The sequence below is a fragment of the Mchenga conophoros genome, linkage group LG5, assembly GCF_057382185.1.
Source record: "Mchenga conophoros isolate Kocher_MC1m ecotype Shallow Benthic linkage group LG5, M_conophoros_male_GT1.1, whole genome shotgun sequence".
Taxonomy (NCBI): domain Eukaryota; kingdom Metazoa; phylum Chordata; class Actinopteri; order Cichliformes; family Cichlidae; genus Mchenga; species Mchenga conophoros.
Window position 1 is genome coordinate 20,760,390 of NC_140530.1, and position 22,588 is coordinate 20,782,977.

The window sequence follows — 22,588 nt, forward strand, 5'->3', positions numbered from 1 at the left end:
ATGCCGGTGGTATCCAGTAAGGGTCCTGGCTGCCCCCCCCCCCATGCTAAAACCAACCCCTGACATGTGTTGTGCCAAACTGTATTAATGAACTGATATTAGACACCTGTAGTCTAGTAAATAAATCCCGATCACACTTACTTCACAGGAAACGTTAAATGTCTAAATGTTTTTCAGCTGAATCTGTTTCAGTTTGGTGTCTGTAAGGTTTGGTGCATGTTTTTTTTCCTTCCCATCATTCTGACACAAGTTAATCTTGGCTTCATCCATCTAGTGATTTATCCATTTTCAGCACTGTGCGGGCTCTTTTATGCGTTTTCTGGTAAAGTCTTATCTGTCCTTCCTGCTCTCGAGTGTAAACAGTGGTTTGGAGCTTAATGTAAATCCTCTGTTTACATACATGAAAGCGCTTCTTGATTGTAGACCTTGAAAATTATACAACTATCCCTAACCCTGACAGTGGTCTCGACTTCATCGATAAAGCACCTTCCTACTGTACTTGTTTACCCAAAGCACTTTATACAGCATGTGTCATTCACAGGCTCTGTGACTGGAGCAGCCAGAGACTGAACCACCAACCTTCCTATTTAAAATCAAAAACTCAACACCACTGAAATATATATAGTTTATTTACAAGAAGACATAGGTTTATATTTTATACAATATACTTTTTTCAGGAAGGCACTTAATCAAACAGTCGATGCAATTGCCAACAGGGGTAAGGAAGTTTCAGCTGGGTAAAAGGCACAATTTAAAACGTGAGGTAAAGACACACGGAGGACAAACACACCAACAAGACACATAGACGCTTTGAACGACAGACAGAAATGATTTTTTTTTACCCCGACATATGATTAAAAAAATAATAATAATGAGGGCGTAGGAAAGTTAATGTAAAACTAACTATAAATGTTCAATAAAGCTTCAACAGGTGTACTAAAAGAAGAATCAGAAAGATGGGAGAAGCTATAAGCAGAAAAACAACACATTTTTGTAAACAGCTAAACAAAACAGGGACATTCCAACTATTTTCTCAAATGTCCACCAAAAAACAAAAAACCTTAAGCTAAACGGTGCTGGTGAAATCAGACCATTAAAGGACAGCGCAAGAGCACGTAGGCACAATCAAATCTACTCATAATTATAGACAGATTGAAGATGAAAACATGGGAGCATCTGATTTAAAGCTATAGAGAAACAGCTGATCAAGTTAGTGTGAAGAGACGACCTTTTTGGACACTTCATTTACACTTCAGTGGTTACCCGACTATTTAAAAATATCGATCCTACTGCATAGCAGAGTGTGGGGAAACAGGAGATTGTAAAAATATACACATTTTAATGTTTGTTCTTCCAGAGTGTGCTGTCAGAGGGAGTGAGAGTAAGTGCAGCAAATGAGTCTCCTAACAGTTCCCCTCTTACTTTCTTTTTTGAAAAATTATAAATCTTTCACCACAATCGTCCTGTCCGTGGAATGTTTGGAACCTGAGTGTCTGCACGTTTTCTTACAGCTCAACTAAACTGCACCCATCCTGACTTGACAGCATCTGTACTGGAGCTGTGGATGAGAGGGGTGGGGTAAAGGATGGGAGATTGATGAACACACACAGAAATAAAATAAAGAAATCAAACAAAGATGGATGGATGTAACGCTGAGGCACACAGAGGTGTAGGTGATGTCTTACTTGGAACCCGCGGATGTGAAATCTCCCCACACGTCGGAGCTGGGCTGGGGTGCAGGGACGGGCGAGCCGAAGTCTAGAAGAGGAGCTGGATTTGGAGACAAAAAGAAATCCGTGTTGGTATAAACATCGTTACAGTTAGCACGTATTTGTGTAAAAAGCTGCTGCGGTTGAGAAGCATCGTGATCACCGGTGTTCGTCTGTGCAAGCGGGACTGTCTGTGCTCCTGCCGGAGGTGGCAGGATACCTCCAGCCTTTGCTCCAGGTGGAGGAGGGAGCAGGCCACCAGCCATGGGCCGTGGTTTGGCACCACCTGCGTCCTTCTTCTTGATGTTCTGTAACAGAGAGTCGTATTTTTAAGTATTTGACCTCTTAGGCACTCAGTTGTGCAAGGTTCAAACTTTGATTAACAAAAGTCGTAAAACCGTTTTATCTGTTTGGAAACACAGGAGTCTGTGAGGTACAACAAGTACTATTTTTCTTAAAAGACAGAGTTAAATAATCAAGTTTATGATTTTTCATGTAATTGAGCAACTTTGATTCCTAAAGACTGGAAATAATCCAGAAACTACGCTGACAATCAGAGTGGTGACTTTTCCCCTACAGTGCTTTAAAAGCCTGTTTGAATGCTGAGGCATGATACATTCATTAATGTAAACGAGTAACTTTTTTAAATCCCTGGGAAACCTGTCGCGTCATCATTCAATCTGCAATCTTCCGCTGTGTGCTCACCCCGATGCTGATTTTGATGGTCTGTCCCTCTTTGAAGCTCAGGTCCAGTTTAGGGGCTGCGCTCTGAGAAGCTTCCAGTTTTGCGAGCTCACCTTCTTGTTTGACCCACCTTTAAAAATTGAAAGCAGAATAATTATTATTGCTAAATCAATCTGGTTATTGATACACATAAACAAAAATTAGACTAGAAGTTAAGATGCTTAACTTCTAGTTACATTTGAACCATTTCAGTCAATAAGGGTTAAAATGTCAGACATGTCAGAAAGCCTCTTCCCTTTAAAAAGAACTTAGTAACACAGCTTGGGGTTGTAAAGTTGCATCTAAACAAACCCCAATACCTCTGGAACAATGTCTGCTGGAAATAAGAGACACAAGTGGAGCTGTGTGGCAAAAGCCCCAAACACAACAGATCAAACACCTCAGTTGAACTGTGAAGCACGGAGGTAGAGGAGTGATGATGTGGGACTCAAATAAACCTAAAGCTTGGCCCAAACTGGACAATAAAATTAAAATAAAAAGCTAACGTAATAGATGGCGACTTACTTAAAATGGTCTTGTAAAGCGACATTGAAGTCAAATGAGTCTCCACGATCAGCAAAACCCAGACCAATAAAAGCATGACGTCCTTTAAGGGGGGAAAAAAAAGGATATTTATACAGTTAGTTCACACGGGTTCAACCTTACATCTATAAATCACAACGCACATACTACAGGGCACACAGTTAACAGGAAACTGGGACTATGAGATTACAAAAGTTAAGTTGTACAAAACAAATACTGAGATTAAGTCAAGCTCAACAAAATGTGGAGCATGCCCTTAACGAAACAAAACATGCCGTTCCAAATACTTTGTCTTACCGTTGCCATCCTCTATCCGGATCACAAAATACCTGCTGGAGTCTGTTACTGCTTCCACGACACAACCTGGATACTGTTCGACTGGAGCTTGTGCAAACAGCTCTCCTGCAAAGAGTAAATTTACACCAAACAAAGCCCCAGGGTTATTTTCTGTTACCAACAAGCTGTCAAGTTGAGATGACTGAATAAAACAAAACAAGACAGCAAGGTTTCTGAAAAGGAGCTTTGATAACCCTGTAAAAATATGTCATGCTGTAATGTAAAAGGTTGACCTGGTAACAATCACCGAAACTGCAAACTGTTTTAATGTATTCCCAAAACCCTTTAAACTATTTTTGCTGGATGTAATTTGTGGTTCTATACGTGCAGCTTTATATCTCAGTGCGCAACAAAGACAAAGGTAATCTAAGTAAAATAGTTCAAAGACACAAGCTAGTTCTTAATAACAGGACCTACTCCTTTGCATTTTTGACACTCATTGGCTACAGGTTGCAAAGCAACCATGAAAGTCAATAACATTTGTTCACACAGCTATGGTCAGAAGGTTGCGCACACACTCATTGTGGCCATGAACGTCACAGTAATTATGGCTTTTAATGGTTTATTTGATTTGTTCCGTTTCCAGGGGGTAATGATTGTACAACATAGACCTTTATAGACTCATTGTATTGACCAATACTAAAAATAATGGGAAAGTCCAAAGAACTCAGCAAAGATGTGAGGATTCTAAATTTACACACATTGGGAAGGTCTCTACTAAACAACTGTATGCAAGTGCAATTGAATAGTTTTTTGGATGTGTCACCACTTTGCCAAGGACTGGAAGAAAATCCAAACTTTCACCCTCAGATGAGAAGAAATTGGTGAGGATGTTCAGGAAAAACCCAGAAAGCCCCAATGTTCAAGCGTGCCATGAACTGACATCTGCTGGAACAGCATTGCTGTCCATAGTGAAACCAGTTTTACATCACCACAGAGAGGACGCCGACCAAGAAAGAAGCCCCTGCTCCAAAATCAGCACTTTCAAACTCGACTGAAATTTGCAGCTCCTCACACGGACAAGTAAAATGCCTTCTGGAGAAAAGGTTTGGGGTCAGATGAGATAAAGACTGAGCTGTTTGGCCACAATGACAAGAGTTATGTTTAGAGGAGTAAAGCTGGGACTTTTAAACTGAGAACATTATACCAGCTGTCAAACACTGTAGTGGTAGCATCATTCTCTGGAGCTGTTCTGCCGCCAGTGATACCAGTACATTGCACAAAGTAGATGGAACAATGAAGACAGAGGACTACCTCCAAATTCTTCAACTTTATCTCGGATCACTTCAGATCAGATCAAGTTTCCACCCTTCTTTCCGGAGGGTCGAAACGTGAACATAGTTGGGTGTTCCAAAAGGACAATGTTCCCAAACACACATCAAAACTGGTTTTGGAATTGGTAAAGCAGGCTAACATTAAGCTTCTGGAATGATTTTCCCAAAGCCCCGAGGTCAAGCCTATTAGTAGGGGTGCATGTACATATTTAAAAGAATTCTAATTATATTCAAGCTTGCACATCCTAAGGTTGTTTTTTAAAGTAATTAAGGATGTATACTGTGTAATCATTCCACCCTGGAACACGAACAGTTCAAAGAAATCATTAAATGCCCCAGATTACCATGACATTAACACTCATGATTTACGTGAACTTGTGACCACAAGTGTATATCGTCAAATGCAGTTGGATAAATCCACTAAGAGCAGAAGACGTCAGAGCCAAAGCAGGACAGGTCAGCTAATCACAGCCTGTTCGCAATGAAAACAAACCTACAGGACCTCAGCATAGAAAACTATAGTAACTATGAGACTCCTTTCTAGGTGAATCATGCTGTTACACTTTACCAGATCCCCTTTGCCAAATCCCACTTTAAATACTGGTTTTGAACCATATATTTAAACCGTCAACGTATTGTAAGACACAACTATGAAGACACAAACCTAACTGTTAACTAGTTACTACAGTCTAGTTTGGGGTTTACTACCAATTTTTTTCCTTCTTCTTAGTCTTCTTTCTTACTTCTCTAATTAAAGCAGTCCTTTTTCTGCCTACCTGTATTTTTATCCTCTAACTTAATGTAGGCCATCTTTCCTTTGGCAGTTATTTTCAACCTTCCACTCCACGCAGGTTCATCCAGCTTCCAGTCTGCAGCACTAGAAAAACAGGAAACACATATCTACTTGTGAAAGTGGTGTAATCCTCTATGAAAACAGCTGACCCAGTCACTGCCAGCTGCTACTTTTGATGGAGGAAGGGAAATGAAAGCTTCAAGTCAGACTAAAATGAGACATGAGCTCTATCTACTCTTACAGATGTTAAAGCCATTAAAATGTAGTTGTTAACTGTTGTGTCTACGGCATTAAAACTGTGTACTTATACAACTAATTAACTGAGAAAAGAACTTAATGTGCGATTTTCCCTTTTGTAAGAAGACGTTTTCAACAAATTGTTTAGGAGCAAAGACATGACTCCACTAAAACAAACGACACATTTCAAACTAAGACACTAAAAACAAGAATAATTTTCTACTAGCGTTAAAGTTGAGCATCTGCATCTATCATTGGACAGATACTTAAAATCAACATTTTGGCCGGCCAATCAGACCAAAGCTACAGCGTTACATCTGCGTGTCATCGACGTGAGAAGTAAGCTTTTAAACGCCAACAGGTGCAAGTCGCAGGTAAGACGACAGGATGTTGAAGTCCCATTTCCGTGAGCTGATACAGTTAAAATTATATTTTTATATTAAAAGTATATATTGGCTACCCGTAAAAGCAGTAATCGAATGACAAAAACCTAACAAACTATCCTGACAAACTGCTGTCCGATAATGGGCGCATACCTGCAAAATTAGCCCGCTATCAAAAGTCTGGCTGCTCTCGCCAGTTAAAAACATTAGCACGTACCGATATCCGCGGTTAGAGGCCCGCGGCGGGATCCGGTAAACATGGACCTCTGGCTTTACACAGAGCATTGACTCGTAGCTGTTGTCTTCTGCCATCTTGTCAAGTTTCGCTAACCCAAAACCAACTTCCGACTTTCAATGGACCCTCGGCTCTGTCCTGCTGAACCAGGCTAACCGGACCTTAACAGCGCCACCTCCGGCCAGGATGTATAAGCGCCTAAAGAGTACGTCACAGTCTGTCAATAAGAACTTAGAATAGCCTAGAAAGAACAGTATAATGTATATAAATAGAGAAAGAACAGGAAGTTTTCCATAAGAACACTGAAATTATTCTCCTCTTATAAAAAATGATACATATCGTATTTCAATCCTTCTTACTGTGCGAAATGTATTAGAAGCCAGTGAATTCATGTATTTCCTTCCTGATACAATACATTACTACACAGTACTAAATAACACAAAATATGCATTATGTGAGGTTTGTCCTAAAAATCATTTTCATCTCTTCATGCCCAGTACAAATGGGAAATATTACAGCAAACTAAACTTTTTTCAGTGATTGTTTGAAGACAAACTGGTGACCCAATCTTTGAAGTGTTAAGCAAATTTTCCTGCATTCCCTCTAATATTAGATTAATTTGTCACCATGGGGACAGTCATAGTAGCAAATTATTTTCATGTGGGTTGTTTTTCCATTGAGGGTGAAAAGCTAGAGCAGAAAAAGTCACATGTTTGTTGCATGTTTTCCCAAAAGTTCACCGGATGCAGTGGATAGTTATAAACAGATCATGGATCTGATCATGGATTGTTGGTGCCTCCGCACACGCAGACTGATATCCCTGAAGTCCATCTTAGACTGTGCTGATCCAGTGCCCCCTTCATTATTCTGAGCAGCATATGAAAGACTACTGTGTTTTCTAAAATAACAACACATGAAGCAAGTTGTACCGCTGAGTGTGTTTATTAAAGGGTGTTCAAATTTAATGAGCTTTTTCCCCCTAAAGCTTCAAAACAATGATGACATAAAATGAGCTTCACACTAGACAGGTGGCTATGAATGACTTCAGCAAAGCATCATGGGTACATCACACAGGTACAGGATGACTATTTCTCCTTTTCAGTTTAAACTGATTAGAAACTGATTTTGTTACAATAATTGAATAGGATCCCAGGGAACGCTGTATTAGTAGCACATCATCTAGATGTTGTAGGTCCAAACGTCCTCCTTTTCATTGTAGATAATCTCCTAAAACAAAAACTTCTACTTTTTGAAGCAGGAATAAGTGGCACAAATGCAACACTTCCAGCCATGTTGATAAATGTGCTCCTGTGCTGTGCTGCAGTTTACTTGTGACATAAATAACCTTTCACAGAAAGCTCCAAATATGTATGAGCACTACCTGCTGGAGAGCGTGTGATGGAGACCAAGGATTGTTTATCTTTTAAGGCATAACAGCGTAGAAAGGTTGAAAACCTGCCGCAGGCTCATGTACTGTTTACTACAAGTGTCAGCACTGGTTATTCATCAGGATTTGCCTATACTATCATGTTATTGCAGGCAAACTCTTATTTTAAATTGGTCCCAAACAAGCAGACCACACTGTAAGATGATATTAGGTAAAGAACACCATTTTCTTTAAGGTTTCCTGGCCCTGGAAGAATATTTGCCAACACAAAACTTTAGATGATATCCCCATCTAGGCTGAGCTTGAAATAATTATTTCTGAATAATTAATACAACTCTTAACTGTAGGTAATAAATCAGCAAACTGCAGCCGGTACGAAAACCCACCAAAATCATCATCAACTCCAGAGCTGAGCTGCTCCGAAACAGCAAAGGAACAACACAGGAACATTTTTTTTTTTTTTTAAACACACTTTAAACTTTCAGTTCATGTCTTCTGCCAATTAGATATAACTGAATATGACACGACTATGCAGACTACATCTTCTAGGCTCTTACACACTACAGATCACCTGACTTATACGTACTATGTGTCAGAAATTAAACACATGAACAATATGAAGTGTTTAAAACCATATGTGAACAAAAAGAAACGGCACAGAAAAAGGGCAACATTTTAAAAGAGAAAGAAAAAAAGGGAGTAATTTCATCATTATTGCTTAGATAAGCTTAGATTTAGTGATACTGTCCTTCAGCTCTATTCTTTTTGGCCACAGGCTGTGTGCCCACCGGGCATTTCTTTAAGGGCCACTTGTGCCTTACAGAGGATTGTGGACACTTGTGGCCTGAGCCACTGCCATCAACTACAGTATTAAAAGCACACTGCTAGGCACCAAAAGGCTCCATCAGTACAATTTTTTTTTTTTTTTATTGCTGCTCACTCAAGCTGCTGAACACGCAATAAATTTATGGCACCGTCAAGCATTTCATTCCAAATGAACCCGACAAATTAAGGCCAGTACCCCGGTGGATACCCAGCCATGACCCACGCTTCATCAGTGGAAAGGCCACCTCGTGTGCTTGCCTTTTCTGGGGAGGTCCCACAAATCTGCAAGCTCTCCGTATTCTCCCTGAAGAGACAGACACCTGATGTCCTGGCACTCGGCCGGCCAATCAGACCTAAAATCATAGGGCACCTCATGGTACGTCAAAGTAACACAGTGTGTAGGAATGTGAGGCGAAAGCCTGCTCACAGTGTGGAACACAAAGGATTTCGGATCTTTGGCTGATCTCTGCCAGCCCCTTGTAAGCTTCCACAGAGGGAAAAGACAAGGCAAAAGGCAAAGACCACACCAGTAAGCAGAGAAGAGAGAGGGTGGAGAAGTTCATCTAAATCCATGCTACATCTTCAAATGTCTAACGTCTGTCAAATTTTATTTCGTCCCACCGCTCTGCTCTTCATACCACACACAACACTCCTCACTGCACCCTCTGTGCCCTCTCAGGAAGACATCCGTGTCTTGAATCAGGCAGCTCCTGCCTATCTGCACAGTCGGAAGCCTGAGGTGCCATCCGGGCCGTTGGGTTGACGGATCACGTGATTGTTTGAACGAACTGGTTCCAGTGGTTGCTGCACACTCATACAAGCTGGCCTAATAATGGTAAGAGAAAAATTAGAATACATTACAAAACAGTGTTTTTCTCTTTTAGGTGTCTTCTTCAAAACATTTTGTTGTCACAGTTGATTTTGCAGACATTACAACTCACCTGTCCTTGCACTGATTGTCCTGAGGCGTCTCTTCTGAAGAAGCACTACCCAAAATCCTCCTTCGGGCTTCTGCATACTCTGCCTCTCTCTGGGCCAGAGACTTCATCTGCTGAGCGGGACGAGACGAGGCAGCGGGATTTCCTGTGTTGCCGTTATTTGTAGGGCGCTTTAAAATTCGGATTTGAGGTGGTGGTGCTGCTGGGAGAGAGTCATCTTGGACTACGACAGCAGTTCGTATAGGTGAACTGGCTGATTTCAAATTGGACTTTCTGCAAAGATGAGAAAATCATTAGTGTTTGAAGAGGTCTGGGCATGTTTCAAGTTAATTTCATTTCCTTAGTTTTAGTCTTGCCAATAAAGTTTTAAAAAAATATTCACAAAGATATTGTTGGGGAAAAAAGAAGCAGAAAGCAGTAACTTTGTCTTCTGGTTACTTACTTTGCTTCCTGATTTATTTTCAGCTTTGCCTCAAGTCTTCTCTCAATTTCCTGAAGGAGGAAATATAATACATATATACAATAATTAACTCGATTTCTACTTTTGTCCTCACATCATCCTGTATACCAAACATGTTCACATTGTAGAGATACACCTATCAGGTATTTGGACCGGATATCATTCCAATCCTGGCTCAATTACCCTACTACAATCACTCTTAAGTGACAACCAAACGCAGCAGAGCAGGTAAAACTTTTCTGTGTGTTTCAGACTTTATTAAACCTTCATCACCAAAGACAGCCTCACATGCAATTGATCAAATACCTTATGCTGGGAAAGTCTTTGTTGCTATAGTAAATGTGCAGTGTTTTAGCTTTTTGTTGGCAGTATGATAATTATTATAAACTAACTAAATACACACATAACCAGATGACAAAGTACACAAATGTGAAAGTATCCAAAACATGTTGGTGCACAGGAGATAACTGAAATTTGGATGTGTATTTAACAGTAGAGGAGAACCTAAAGATAGTCTTAATATATGCATATATATGTTGTCTTGCAGTTTTGATTGTGACCTAATTGCCCCCAAAAATGACTGCTGACCAAAAAGAATGCAAAGAGGCTCATCTCACATTTGCCTAAAAATATCTTGACGATACCCAAGACTTTTGGGAAAATATTCTGTGGACTGTAGAGACCAAAGTTCAGTTTTTGGAAGGTTTGAGTCCCGTTACATCTGCCATAAAACTAACAACGCTTCCTAAAATCAACATAACACCAACAGTCAAACATGGAAGACTGAAGGAGAATGTCCTGCCATCAGTTCATGCCCCAAAGCTCAAACTCACTTGGATTATGCAGCAAGACAATGATCCAAAATACACAAACAACTCCAGCTCTGAATATGTCTAATATTAAAAATTAATTTCTCAATTACACTCTACGTGAGTGTAACAAATATGCAAAAGTAGGGCAGAAAACTCTTCTAAACAACACATAAAAAGGCTTACCAATAAAGCTGAGATCCATAGGTAGTGTTTAGCTGATAAAAACAAAAAACTTTTTAAAAAAGCTACTAAACTAATTGAAACCCCCTACAGTCACAAACTCAGTGTTTCGAGGACACTTAGGTGCTATTGCAGAGAACCTCAAATTAGATCACAAGTGACACATTACACTTTAGCACAATCAAATCTAGCAGGGTTCATTTTTTTGGGAAACACACAGAAAAATGTATGTGTACAAACCAGCGGCTGTTTATAAAACTATTTTCTACAATCAGTGGCACACACTAGACTGCGAAGGTGCTGACACGGTTCATTTCAGGGCACATTTTTTTTGGGGGGGGGGGGGGGGCTGCTGGAAAAAGCTGAACATGTTACGATATTGTTTCTACAATGACGTTACTCAGATTATTTCCACAGTTGGATAAATTAATTGATGTGATGGTGTGCTCAGTCCCGTGTCAGCACGGCCTGCAAGACTCAACCAGGAAGTTCGGCTGGAAAAAAAACGCTAATGTTTTTGGGCGCAGGAAGCCTCTACTCTATCGACAGCTCTTGCACTGTGCCTGGGTGGCTGTCAGACTAAAGCCGGGGTGCTGTTACATCCCTGTTTAGCACAGTATGTTAGCGTCTCTCACCCCGCTGTCCGCCGCCTCTTCCCAGCTTTCTGCAACCTCTTCATCCTCCATGTTTAAACGGGACTGCTGGGTAGCTGGTTGGCTCTCTTCGCTTCACCGGCTAAATGTACCCCACAGTGGGCATGAGACGACGGCAAGCGCTCAAGTACAAACCACAGGGAGCTCCGCCACTGGGTCCCTTTTTATGATGAGATAAAAGCTGGATAAACAAATTCCCAAACCTTTACCCCGGCCTCGTGTTAGCCTGCTAGCTTAAAGCTACATTCGGAGCAAACGCCACCAGCTGTCTGCTGTTTAAAATCCTCAGTAAATGAACCCCGGTCACCGCTGCTGCTCACACGGAAAACAAACACCCTTGGACGTTATGTTTTTATAAACCGCTGTCCCTGCAATGCTTTAATACTTAGCTTCACTACACCTCTCAAGTTTAACCGTCAAATCGAAGAAGGGAAATGACGTCATAACGTAAGCTACAGGTAACGTCAACCACAGGCTGCCTCCAAATGGAGTGGTTTAACAAATGAAGGCGTCTGTACCACTGTTATTATAATTTTGTTATTCATAATTAGTTTTATTTTTTATATCGTTTGGACGTTTTTTTGCTTTTAATTCTGTTTCATTTCAGTTAGTTTCCAGCGTGAGTTTTCTTGTTTTACTTTTTTATCTTTTTGAAAGTGTTTAGTTTTAGTTTAGCTTCTTTTAGTTATAGTCTTGGTTTCAGTCTTTATTAATTAATATTGTACTCTGGGAAAATTTTGGGAAGAAAAGTACATACATAACAATTAAAAGAACGTTATGATAACAGTGACTCGCAGCCTTATAGACATCCAAAGTCTCAATAAATACATCAATCAAAGTCTCATCAGCCAAGTGCAGACTGCTTTTGGTAAAGTTTTGTTTGCTTCTTTGTTTGAACATATGAACTCTTTTCTCTTTTATTAAACATCACCCATCTCCTGTTTCAATCTTCTGAAGAAAACATAACATGATAAAACATTTATTTCCATTACATTCAAGAAAAGGCAGACATTTCTACACCTAATATCTTTAAAATATGCCCCAAATCACCCTGAGACAAGAACAGGCCAATTTCTTTATTCATTGGATGATTCAGTACTTTGCCTTGACAGCAGTACTAATGCTGACCTAAGACAGCATAAGTACTGCTGCATAGTTATGCCTTCACCTTCTACTGACAGAGAATGGTATCAACTGTTTTCTATGACAGATGTTTTACTGTCATTCAGTGACTTTAATTGTACCTTAGATACAGAAGGTTTAATTGTGAATTGTGAAGGATAAAAGTATTCAGGTTACATGTAATGATCACTAATAAGGAAATGTTCTTATTTTGGTGATATAAATGTATTTTTCTAATCACAACAACAGGACACATTTTATCCTTTCACTGTTTTAAATAAATACAAGATACAATAGGTGCTGGAAACCAGTAAGCTTCCCAGATTGCGAAGACTGCCAAACTCTTGCATTGGAGTGAACAGTATAAACCCTGGGGGAGAGGTTTCTTTTTTACAGATGTGTGGGACGAGTTGTTCTTTCCCGAGCCCACGGAAAAATGTCATCCTGTGTGAAGATGCACAGGGGAAAGCTAGACTGAAAAATGGGTCTGTTGAACCTTCAGACCAGCCAGTACCAGCAGGAAAAAAAAGAAGCAAAAAACAATTAAATAAATAAAATTAAAGCTCAAGTTCAGGAAAACGTGGTATGCATTCAAGCTGCAACATTTCATTAATGTAAATTCAGCAAAAAGAAACTTTTATTTAATTTTTTACAGCAAAATTCAAATCTTAACACTGTTACAACCTCCAGCAACTGGAAAGCTGCGAAAACAACTAAACAACTAAAATTTGGCAATAAAGTGCACTTTTGCTACAACTCTGAATTATGCCATATTCAGAAGTTTGCAGACGACACGGCCATCATGGGGTGTATCTGGGATGACCAGGAAGAGGAGTACAGGAGCCTGGTGAGGAACTTTATCACATGGAGTCACACAAACCACCTGAAACTCAACACTTCAAAGACCAAGGAACTGGTTGTGGATTTCGGGAGGTCCAGACCAGGTCCACTGCCAGTTCAGATAGAGGGAGAGGAGGTGGAGGTGGTCAACACATGCAAGTACCTCGGGCTGTGGGTGGACAACAAACTGGACTGGTCATGCAACACACAGCACCTGTATAAAAATGGCCAAAGCCGACTGTACTTCCTCAGGAGGCTGAGGTCTTTCAACATCTGCAGGAAGCACCTGAGGATGTTTTACCAGTCGGTGGTCGCAGGAGTACTTTTCTATGGCGTGGTGTGCTGGGGGAGCAGCACAGCAAAGAAGGACTCATCCAGGCTGGAGAAACTAATCAGGAAGGCGGGCTCTGTGGTCGGCATGAAGCTGGACACTCTGGTGACAGTGGCAGAGAAGAGGACCTTAAAGAAACTGATGGACATTATGAACAATGCCGGGCATCCTCTGCACACGGTCGTAAACAATCAGAGGAGCCTATTCAGCGACAGGCTGCTTCTCCCAAAGTCAAAAACCAACAGACTTAAAAACTCCTTTGTCCCACACGCCATCAAACTGTTTAACTCCTCACTGGAGGGGAGAGGGAGGAGAAACAGGGGGACAAGGGAGGGCGGGAACAACTGAGCTGTAGGTGCTTTTCTACACTGTGAAATATTTGTTTTTTGTTTTGTCTTTTTTTCTTATATTCGACTGTGCAATAATCACTGTGCAATATACTCACTCAAATGAGTAATCCTATTTATCCATATTGTATATTCTGTATCTATATATGTGTATATATGGTGTATTTATGCTTATATCCTTACTCTCATTCCCCTTAATGTATCTGTAACATGCAACTTCTTTTGTGCTTTGCTACTGGAAACTGAATTTCCCGGAGGAACCCACCCGAGGGATTAATAAAGTTTCATCTAATCCAATCTAATCTAATCTCTAATCTTTTCATATATTTATATATTTATTTTTCTCTTGAGGAAAATCTCCCCCAGATATGTTTTAATTCAAACTTTATTTTGGGTATCTTCTTACATTATGTTGTGTATCTAATAATGCTGCTGTTATGAATGTCAGGCTTATTTGGTAAGACTTCTGTTCTTGTTTTCTGTTTTTGTTTTGTTTTTTGCTTCAATAAACTATACATATATATACAAAATACATAAATATACAACTATAAAAACCTTAACAGTGGTATGGAAAGGTTTTTCTGCAACTGAACATTCTTTTAGACTAAAGACTACATTTTGAGTTAGCATTTTAAATTTTAGACCTTTGTAGTTATGGCTCTCCATTTTCTTACTTAATTACTCAAAATTTCAACTTAGCTTTTAATTTAAAAAAAAAAGTAATTAATAATTGAATGGCTGAAAAAGGCTTCCATACCACGGTCACATACAGCGTGTTGCCCTGGGCGGCTGTTTGGGGCTGAGGACCCACCCTGGTACCACAGACGGTTAGCGGCTACCGGAGCGTCGCTGAGCTGCGGAGGAGGTCGCTGTTCACAGCGGAAGATGGCGACTGTTTGGAGGCTGCAGAGGAATCTTTGGAGCTGATAACGGGGAGGAGGAGGAGAGGAAAGCTTCACACTCAGAGCCCTGAAAAGAATACGTCTTAAACAACGGTACAAGACAAATCTGGCGTAGTCACCGAGAGAAGCTGACAGCGTATAATAAAGAAGGAAACTGACATTACACATAGCCTGTGGTTGAGCTAGCGTTAGCAAAGATTATTAGCAGAAGACTGAAGGTTTCGACTAGCTCGTCAGTTAGGAGGGTGGTAACACCAAATAAGGCTGCTGACCTGAGAGGATGTCGTGTCGACAAGACAGCTAAGAAGTGAGCGATTTTATGCTGTTTAAAGCAGAGGTGTTGTCGAGAAAATGCACCTTTTCTTTGACACCGCTAGCCAAAAGGTTCTTTTTATGTTAGCTAACGTTAGCGTGGATGCTCATGACAAGTTGACTAGCGTTAGCCAAAGCTAGCACAAAATATTTTTTCTTGGTCACAATACGGTACCATTAGCCGGTTGGTTAGTTGGATAAATTGCAGTTTGTAGCAAAAATCAAAGCTCATTTAGCCTTATGAAATATGACGTTACTTCCCCTAATATCGTGAGTTAGCTTTAGGCGATAATTAGCACTAGCTACCCAGTATTGCATTATAATGTGATGGCTAACGGCAGCTAATTAGATGTAGCTAATGATATAACTGAAACGTCCGGTGTGGACAGACCAGATACTCAAAGAAAGGACTCCAACCGTTCTAAACAGTGGATATCACACTTAAGGTCGTCAAGCGCTAATTTTATGCTGATTGCAGCTTTGCAGTGTCATTGGGTTTCTTGGCTAGGAGCAGATCTCTTCCAATTTAAAGCCTTCACCCTCTCTATGTTTAGGCTGAGTGAATCAGTCATACAGGCATCTGTAAAATGTGGATTCCAGTAAGAATGTGTAGAGCACAATTAAATCTAGTTGATTCAAAATAGTCCCCTTAGCATCAATAGCCTGTCTCCCAATGTCTCAACAGACAATAATGTCCCGTTCCCCTGACAATGAAGATGGAGGAGGACATGTTGCCATGGATACAGAGGATGAAGGTTCAGAGCCTGCTGGGATAACGGAGGAAGTGGAAGCAAAGATGGGGTCCTCCTGTCAAGAAGGGAACATGGACAGTGGTGCCAAAGGAGAAGGGAGGACAATGGTGGAGCTGCCGGAGGAAGTTCTAGAGTATATTCTGTCCTTCCTCTCACCTTACCAGGAGCACAAGACCGCTGCACTCGTTTGTAAGCAGTGGTACCGTCTCATTAAAGGTACGCCGCTCATGTTTGCATAATATTTAATCATAAGGTGGATGCTTGTTTATCTTTGCTTAGAATCTGCTTTCTCCACTTTTCTGCCTTCTGTTTCTTGAACACTTTCTCTGCTAACTAGGTGTTGCCTATCAGTGTTACCATGGATTTTTGAGAGCTGTCCAGGAGGGTAATATCCAGTGGGAAAGTCGCACATACCCATATCCAGGAACTCCCATCACTCAGCGCTTTTCACACAGTTAGTATATGACCCTTTTACCATGGTTCATGTCAAAAGCATTTTGTCCCACTTATAGGTTGGTGTGTCTATTTCCTACAAGTCAAAATAAAATGCCACTTCATTTTAATGGATCTGAAGCCTCTAAATGTTTGGCTGTAATTTAAAGTATGGATCAGATTATAAGTTTAATGTACAGCAATTAAAAAGGGCTTTCAGTCTGTGGTAGATGACTCATGAAAAGAGCAGCATCAGACATTTAATCCACGTATAGACTACTGCTCGTCTTAAAATAGATTATTAGCAACTTCATTTTTTTTCATTTTCTTTCTTCACCAGCTGCATTTGAAGTGAAATGTTCTTTCATCAGTTTTGTTTTGAAATCTTAAAATGCTGATTTGTGCTATGTCACTGTCATAATAGGCCACTTGGAGTAATACAAATATAAACCCTTTTAATTACAGTGGTTTAAATGTAGTGTCAGACAAGCTGTTGGTGCCATCTCATAAAGAACAGGATGATCCTTAAAGCATTGTGTGCAGAGACTTTAACTATACACCCTGGGTATTTATTCTCTCTTCTTGCGGGTTGCAGGTGCATGTTATTATGACTCAAATCAGTCCATGTATGTGTTTGGGGGTTGCACTCAGAGTAGCTGCAATGCTGCCTTCAATGACCTATGGAGACTTGACCTCAACAGCAAGGAGTGGATCCGCCCTTTGGCCTCAGGTAACAATTTCACAGGCTGGTAAGAACAACACAAATCAGAGGTTGTAACCCCTTTTACAACTGTTCTGGAAACAAGTAGCTTCTTATGTAAGGGGAGCTGTGTGGGGACAGTTTCCTTGAAAGGTTGAGTTGGCTCTCTGAGAAAATACTTGTAGGAAGTGGAGTGAGATAGTATAAAGAGAAAAAGTCAGCAACATCTGGGTGAAAATGTGATTGGGTCAGAATTTCAACCTGGGGAACACAAGCTATGATTTTTAGATACATTTGGGTAGTTACAGTTTGGTTTACCTAGATATCCAACATAGTTGTCTGGTTACTGTTGATGTGGGTGGGTGGGGGACGGGGATAGTTCTCCAACCAGTCTCTAAAGTGCAACCTACCTATTTGATGTATTGCTATGGCAACATAATGGTTCTGCCTTGGTTTATAGAGTGTAGTAAACAGTTCAACATGTTTTTAATGGTCATTTAAAGTGTCCCCGCTACAGCACAAAGTTTGACAAAACTGTTAGTCCCATCCATGGTGGCAATTTTCTCATAATTACTGCTCCTATAATTCTCATTATGTTAACATGTTTTTAATCTTAAAACTGATTTTTCATGTTGAGATGCCAGGTAAATTGTTTGGTTTGGATGAGTTTAGGTTACAGATCTGCCTGTTTATATTTGTTTTATTTTCCTAAATGTAATTATTGTATAATTAATGCTACATCCTTGAGGTATAACATCTCATCTCACGGTTTGGGTCAAACTCCACTCTTTCACAATTTTCTGTCAAAAATCTTTGAAGACCAGTCACCCATATTCAGCAGGACATGCTAGAGAGAACAATAGTCAGATGCTTAATAGCAGATTTAATTATACAATGTATGAGTTAAAGCAAAGAGGAAACAGTTTCTGATATGTATGTGTAATTGATGACTTATTTAAAAATCTGGCATACTTATTTTCCAATAATTATTGTTTTATTTCCTTTAAACAGGCTCTTATCCATCTCCTAAAGCTGGAGCGACTCTAGTGATGCACAAAGATCTGTTAGTGCTGTTTGGGGGATGGACTCGCCCCAGCCCTTATCCACTACACCAACCAGAACGTTTTTTTGATGAAATCCACACCTACTCTCCTTCAAAGAACTGGTGAGAAGGAGTGACTGACACATGGTGGCCAAATATGAACTAGTTTAAACATTTCATTATTATTGTCTTCTTTTTCCATATACTTTGTTTTTTCCTCTGTCTCAGGTGGAACTGTATAGTAACGACACATGGACCTCCACCTATGGCAGGCCATTCTTCATCTGTAATAGGAAACAACATGATAGTGTTCGGGGGATCTTTAGGAGCACGTCAGATGTAAGAAGGTTTTATTTGTAATTGACTGCATGCAATTAGAAAGACTAGTCTAAATTTTTGCTTATTTAAACTACAGTGGTGTTAATAGGTTGCCATTGTAAAGGCTTCGCTTGGTTGGTTAACACATGTGAAACAAATTAAATTAGATCTGAAACAATGTGTTGTACAGACTGTGATCTTAGACGGCAGTAATCACTGTTCCCAAGTACAGTAAATCTTCCCACACTCGACTCTCAGGAATTATATTTCAATATAGATTACTAATCCTTTTAGATTTAGATGTTATGAACAGGGATGTATTACTGAATGAAAATTTCCACTGGTCCTCTTTTGGTTATGACAGGAGTAATGAAGTGTGGGTTCTCGACCTGGAGCAGTGGTCCTGGTCCAAACCGCCCATATCTGGACCATCACCACACCCACGAGGCGGCCAGTCACAAGTAAGGCTTCAGTATTTAAACAGGGATGCTTAATCATTTTAACAGCCCTGTGGAAGTTTTGACTTTGACTTGTCTCTTTGTGCATTTACTAAAGGTGCCAGAAAAGTCCATCTATGTTTTATATGTGAAATAAATGATGCTCTTCAAATGTTTATTCATTAGATTGTGATAGACGATCAGACGCTGCTCATCTTGGGAGGATGTGGTGGTCCGAATGCAGTAAGTTTTATTCTTTCTTTCCAGTTTTAAAACAGGTCCTTTAAACATGAGAACTGATTTGTTTGTTTTTTTCCCCTAATCATAGCTTCTTAAAGATGCCTGGCTTCTCCACATGGATGCACTACCATGGAGGTGGCAGCAGCTGCAGGTGGAAAACGAGGACCATGGGGCCCCAGAGTTGTGGTGTCACCCAGCATGTAGGGTGAGTGTGTGTGTGACTTAGCCATCAATTAAAGGTGTGTGTTACAAAGCACGTAGGTTGCATGTATAATATACACTGCATAATATTATGGTCACTGATGCAGGTTCTGACAAAGTTGTTAGGATACACAGAGGATCACAGTTTTTGCGCATGGGGCTGTATAGCTGCAGACCAGTCAATGTGTTCATGCTGACCCCTGTCCACCCCTGCCACAAAGAAAAAATGGGTCAGGAATGGTTTGAGGAGCTAAAAGGCGAATTTGAGGTGTTAACTTGCTCTCCAAATTCCCCAGATCTCAATCCGATCGAGCATCTGTTCAATGTGTTGGACAAACATGTCCTACACATGGTGGCCCACCTTACAGCTTACAAGACTTAAAGGACAGGTGTAGTCGAGTGCATGCCTGTGGGTGGGTCAGGGCAAAAGTGGGACCAACACAGTATTAGGCAGGTGGTCATAATGTTATGCCTCTGATCGGTGTATGTTTAAGATAATCTATATGGCACTTGGAACAGGTTACCTTGAAAGTAATCGGTAAAGGTTGAGACATTTGAAACTGATTTTTTTTTTTTTTTTTTTTTGGAAAACTCTAAAACAAACGTTCCCTGGTCAGTTCTGCCTTCATCTTAAGGTACTGTTGTGACCAGGTTAAAAACAAAAAACATAAAGTCATTCTTTGACTTTACCTTCAAAATACCTCCTTAACCCAGTATGTCTCTTTATAGTACACTCCTGAGTTTTGTGAATACTTGTAAACAGTGTTCACTAATGCTTCTTCTTCCCAACTTGTTCTTTTTTTACACACAAGGTGGGCCAGTGTGTGGTGGTCTTCTCACAGGCTCCATCTGGGCGGGCACCGCTAAGCCCAAGTCTTAACTCTCGGCCCTCCCCCATAAGTGCCACACCTGCCCCTCTGGGCCCTGAACCTCCTTCCCTGCGCTCTCAGTCTCCTGTTCGGAGCGGTGCTGCCGGTGTTGTTCTGGGAGCTGTTGAAGAGGCTCCGTGTGTAAATGGCCGATGGGGCACTCTGAGACCTCGGCCTTCAGCGAGAGGTGGTGCCAGAGACGGGAGCCCGTCCTCCTCTCAGCAGCCATCTCCTTCACAAGGCCCAGAAAGCCCTCCTCTTCCTCCCTTAATAAATGGATCCTCCCCTTCCCCACGGACCAGCCCAGCCCAGGCTGCATCTCCTCCCTCTCGTCCTCACCTGCCTTCCTCCACTGACTATGGATGGGAGTCTCCCCCCTCTGCTGCTCACCATCCTGAGGTCCCCAGCACCAACGGCCTGCATACACCTCCCTCAGGCTCCCCATGCACCCCACCAGGTGCAGTGTCCCCTGCTGCCTTACGACGAGGGCTGGAGGCAGTGAAAAACAAATCTTCCTCATCTGTACCGTCTTCATCATCATCGTCTTCCCTTCAGACACAGGGGCCTTCTCCTGGAGGTGGAGCAGGTCCTCCAGGAACCCCTCCGTCATCCTCCTCCAGTCCTCCTCAGGTGGCTGGAGCCGATGGACATGCTATCCCGCCTATTGCGAGGCGTCTCGGTCATCATCCGCCGCAGAGCCTGAACGTAGGCAAACCTCTGTACCAGTCTCTCAACTGCAAGCCCATGCAGATGTATGTGCTCGATGTGTCCCGAGCCAAGTCTGCTGGGGTAGTGTCTTGGAGAGTTTATGGGAACGGGACTCCACCTGCAGTCACAGGACCACCGGAGACCAGCCTTCACACTGTGGTACAGGGCAGGGGAGAGCTCATCATCTTTGGAGGCCTCATGGACAAAAAACAGAATGTGAAATACTACCCTAAAACCAACGCCTTGTACTTTGTACGCGCTAAAAGGTAATGCAGCTCCAGACGGGATTGAGAAGATGTTCATCCTGTGACCACACAAGGGAACTGACACACAAGGCCTTTTTCCTGTAGGAAGGATTATGAATAAAGAACATAATCATTGCTAGATATTTCACTTCAGAAATTCACTATTTCCCCCTTCTGCCTACTGCAAGCATTCAAAAGAAAACACTTTAAGTACACTTTGATAAAACCATTTTCTTGAATGAGAATCCTGTGAGTGTGTGAGTATGAGACCACAGTGATGGGAGAAAATTTGACTTCTTCTTTTTTTTTTTTTTTTGTTCCCTAGAAGAACAACCAGAAAATTTTTATTTTTTGTGTCATCATCCTCTGAACTCTTAGAGTACGTCTGGAAGAGCGGACGCTGTTGACAGAAACTGTCTACCTGCTTTTTGTATCACTCTTTAAGCCTGCAATGTTTACATTGAAAACAGTGTGAGTGTGTGTGTGTATGTGTATGTGTGTGCACGATGGTGGTTAAAAGTTGTTGATTAATGTGTGTGACGGGGGCTACAGTGGATGAGAGATGTGGCACTGTACTATGAATATAGTTAAACAATAAAGGCCTCCATGTCTGCTCAGTGACAGTCTCAAAATTCTTGTTTGTCTTTAAACATTGCTGCTGTTGTAGCTTAAACAAGCTCAGCTTGCAGTCATAATTGTGTTGAAGCTTTCGATCATTTCAGCAGTTGTCATCAAACTGGAGAATAAACTTTGAAGTTACACAAACCTAAGGAAACAGCTGAAACCATTAATGTGAAGTTTAATTTTTTTTTTTCTAATAGTTAAATACTTCTTCACTTTAATTAGAAGTCGAGTCAAAATTAGAATCTTTAACTTTTATTTCCTCTGATAGGCAGGCAACAGTAATTCAAATAGCCACTGATTACACATGATGAATGCACAAACCTTAAAGCAGATGGGCTACAGCAGCATACGACCACACCGAGCATCACTCCCAAGAAGAGGCACAAGTTTGCATGGACTCACTAAAAATGGACAATAGAAAATTGGGGAAAAAACACTACCTGGCCTGTTGACTGTGGACTTATGCTGGGACATTAAGATTAGTAGGGCTTTAATTTGGTGCAAACAACATAAAAGCATTAATCCATCCTACCTGATATCAAAGATGATAAAGGCACCTTGCTTGTACTGGGCTAGAAAAGGGGGTCTAGCCCAGTACAAGCAAGGTGTACTTGATAAAGTGTCTGTTGGGTGGACAAAAAAACATAGTGGTATACATTTCAACATTGTGAATTCAGT

General features: G+C 41.0%; 3 protein-coding genes across 5 annotated transcripts; 1 reads left to right on the plus strand and 2 right to left on the minus strand.

The window, feature by feature from the left end:
• Window positions 1-611: 611 nt before the first annotated feature.
• Window positions 612-6,387, minus strand: necap2 (NECAP endocytosis associated 2). The gene is made up of 8 exons (XM_085274063.1): window positions 6,216-6,387; window positions 5,362-5,462; window positions 3,273-3,377; window positions 2,958-3,039; window positions 2,415-2,523; window positions 1,873-2,017; window positions 1,686-1,770; window positions 612-1,558 (listed from the first exon to the last, which is right to left on the minus strand). Exons 1-8 carry the CDS (start codon window positions 6,308-6,310, stop codon window positions 1,513-1,515), a joined length of 768 nt encoding a protein of 255 aa, XP_085130189.1. The 5' UTR covers window positions 6,311-6,387; the 3' UTR covers window positions 612-1,512.
• Window positions 6,388-7,156: 769 nt separating this feature from the next.
• LOC146574435 (SUZ RNA-binding domain-containing-like) lies at window positions 7,157-11,933 on the minus strand. Its single transcript, XM_085274064.1, has 4 exons — window positions 11,471-11,933; window positions 9,826-9,875; window positions 9,387-9,656; window positions 7,157-9,271 (listed from the first exon to the last, which is right to left on the minus strand). The coding sequence occupies exons 1-4, from the start codon at window positions 11,519-11,521 to the stop codon at window positions 9,160-9,162; spliced, it is 483 nt and encodes a 160-aa protein (XP_085130190.1). The 5' UTR covers window positions 11,522-11,933; the 3' UTR covers window positions 7,157-9,159.
• Window positions 11,934-14,909: 2,976 nt separating this feature from the next.
• fbxo42 (F-box protein 42) lies at window positions 14,910-21,904 on the plus strand. 3 transcript variants are annotated; one of them, XM_085274067.1, is made up of 11 exons: window positions 14,910-15,123; window positions 16,028-16,310; window positions 16,432-16,548; window positions 17,122-17,256; window positions 18,238-18,391; window positions 18,497-18,607; window positions 18,951-19,047; window positions 19,210-19,266; window positions 19,352-19,468; window positions 20,277-21,307; window positions 21,612-21,904. In XM_085274067.1, exons 2-11 carry the CDS (start codon window positions 16,034-16,036, stop codon window positions 21,691-21,693), a joined length of 2,178 nt encoding a protein of 725 aa, XP_085130193.1. In that variant the 5' UTR covers window positions 14,910-15,123; window positions 16,028-16,033; the 3' UTR covers window positions 21,694-21,904. The 3 variants fall into 3 exon arrangements, with proteins under 3 accessions (XP_085130193.1, XP_085130191.1, XP_085130192.1); XM_085274065.1 differs by having other exon boundaries at window positions 14,911-15,123; window positions 20,277-21,904; XM_085274066.1 differs by lacking the exon at window positions 14,910-15,123 and adding an exon at window positions 15,168-15,337 and having other exon boundaries at window positions 20,277-21,904.
• Window positions 21,905-22,588: the final 684 nt, after the last annotated feature.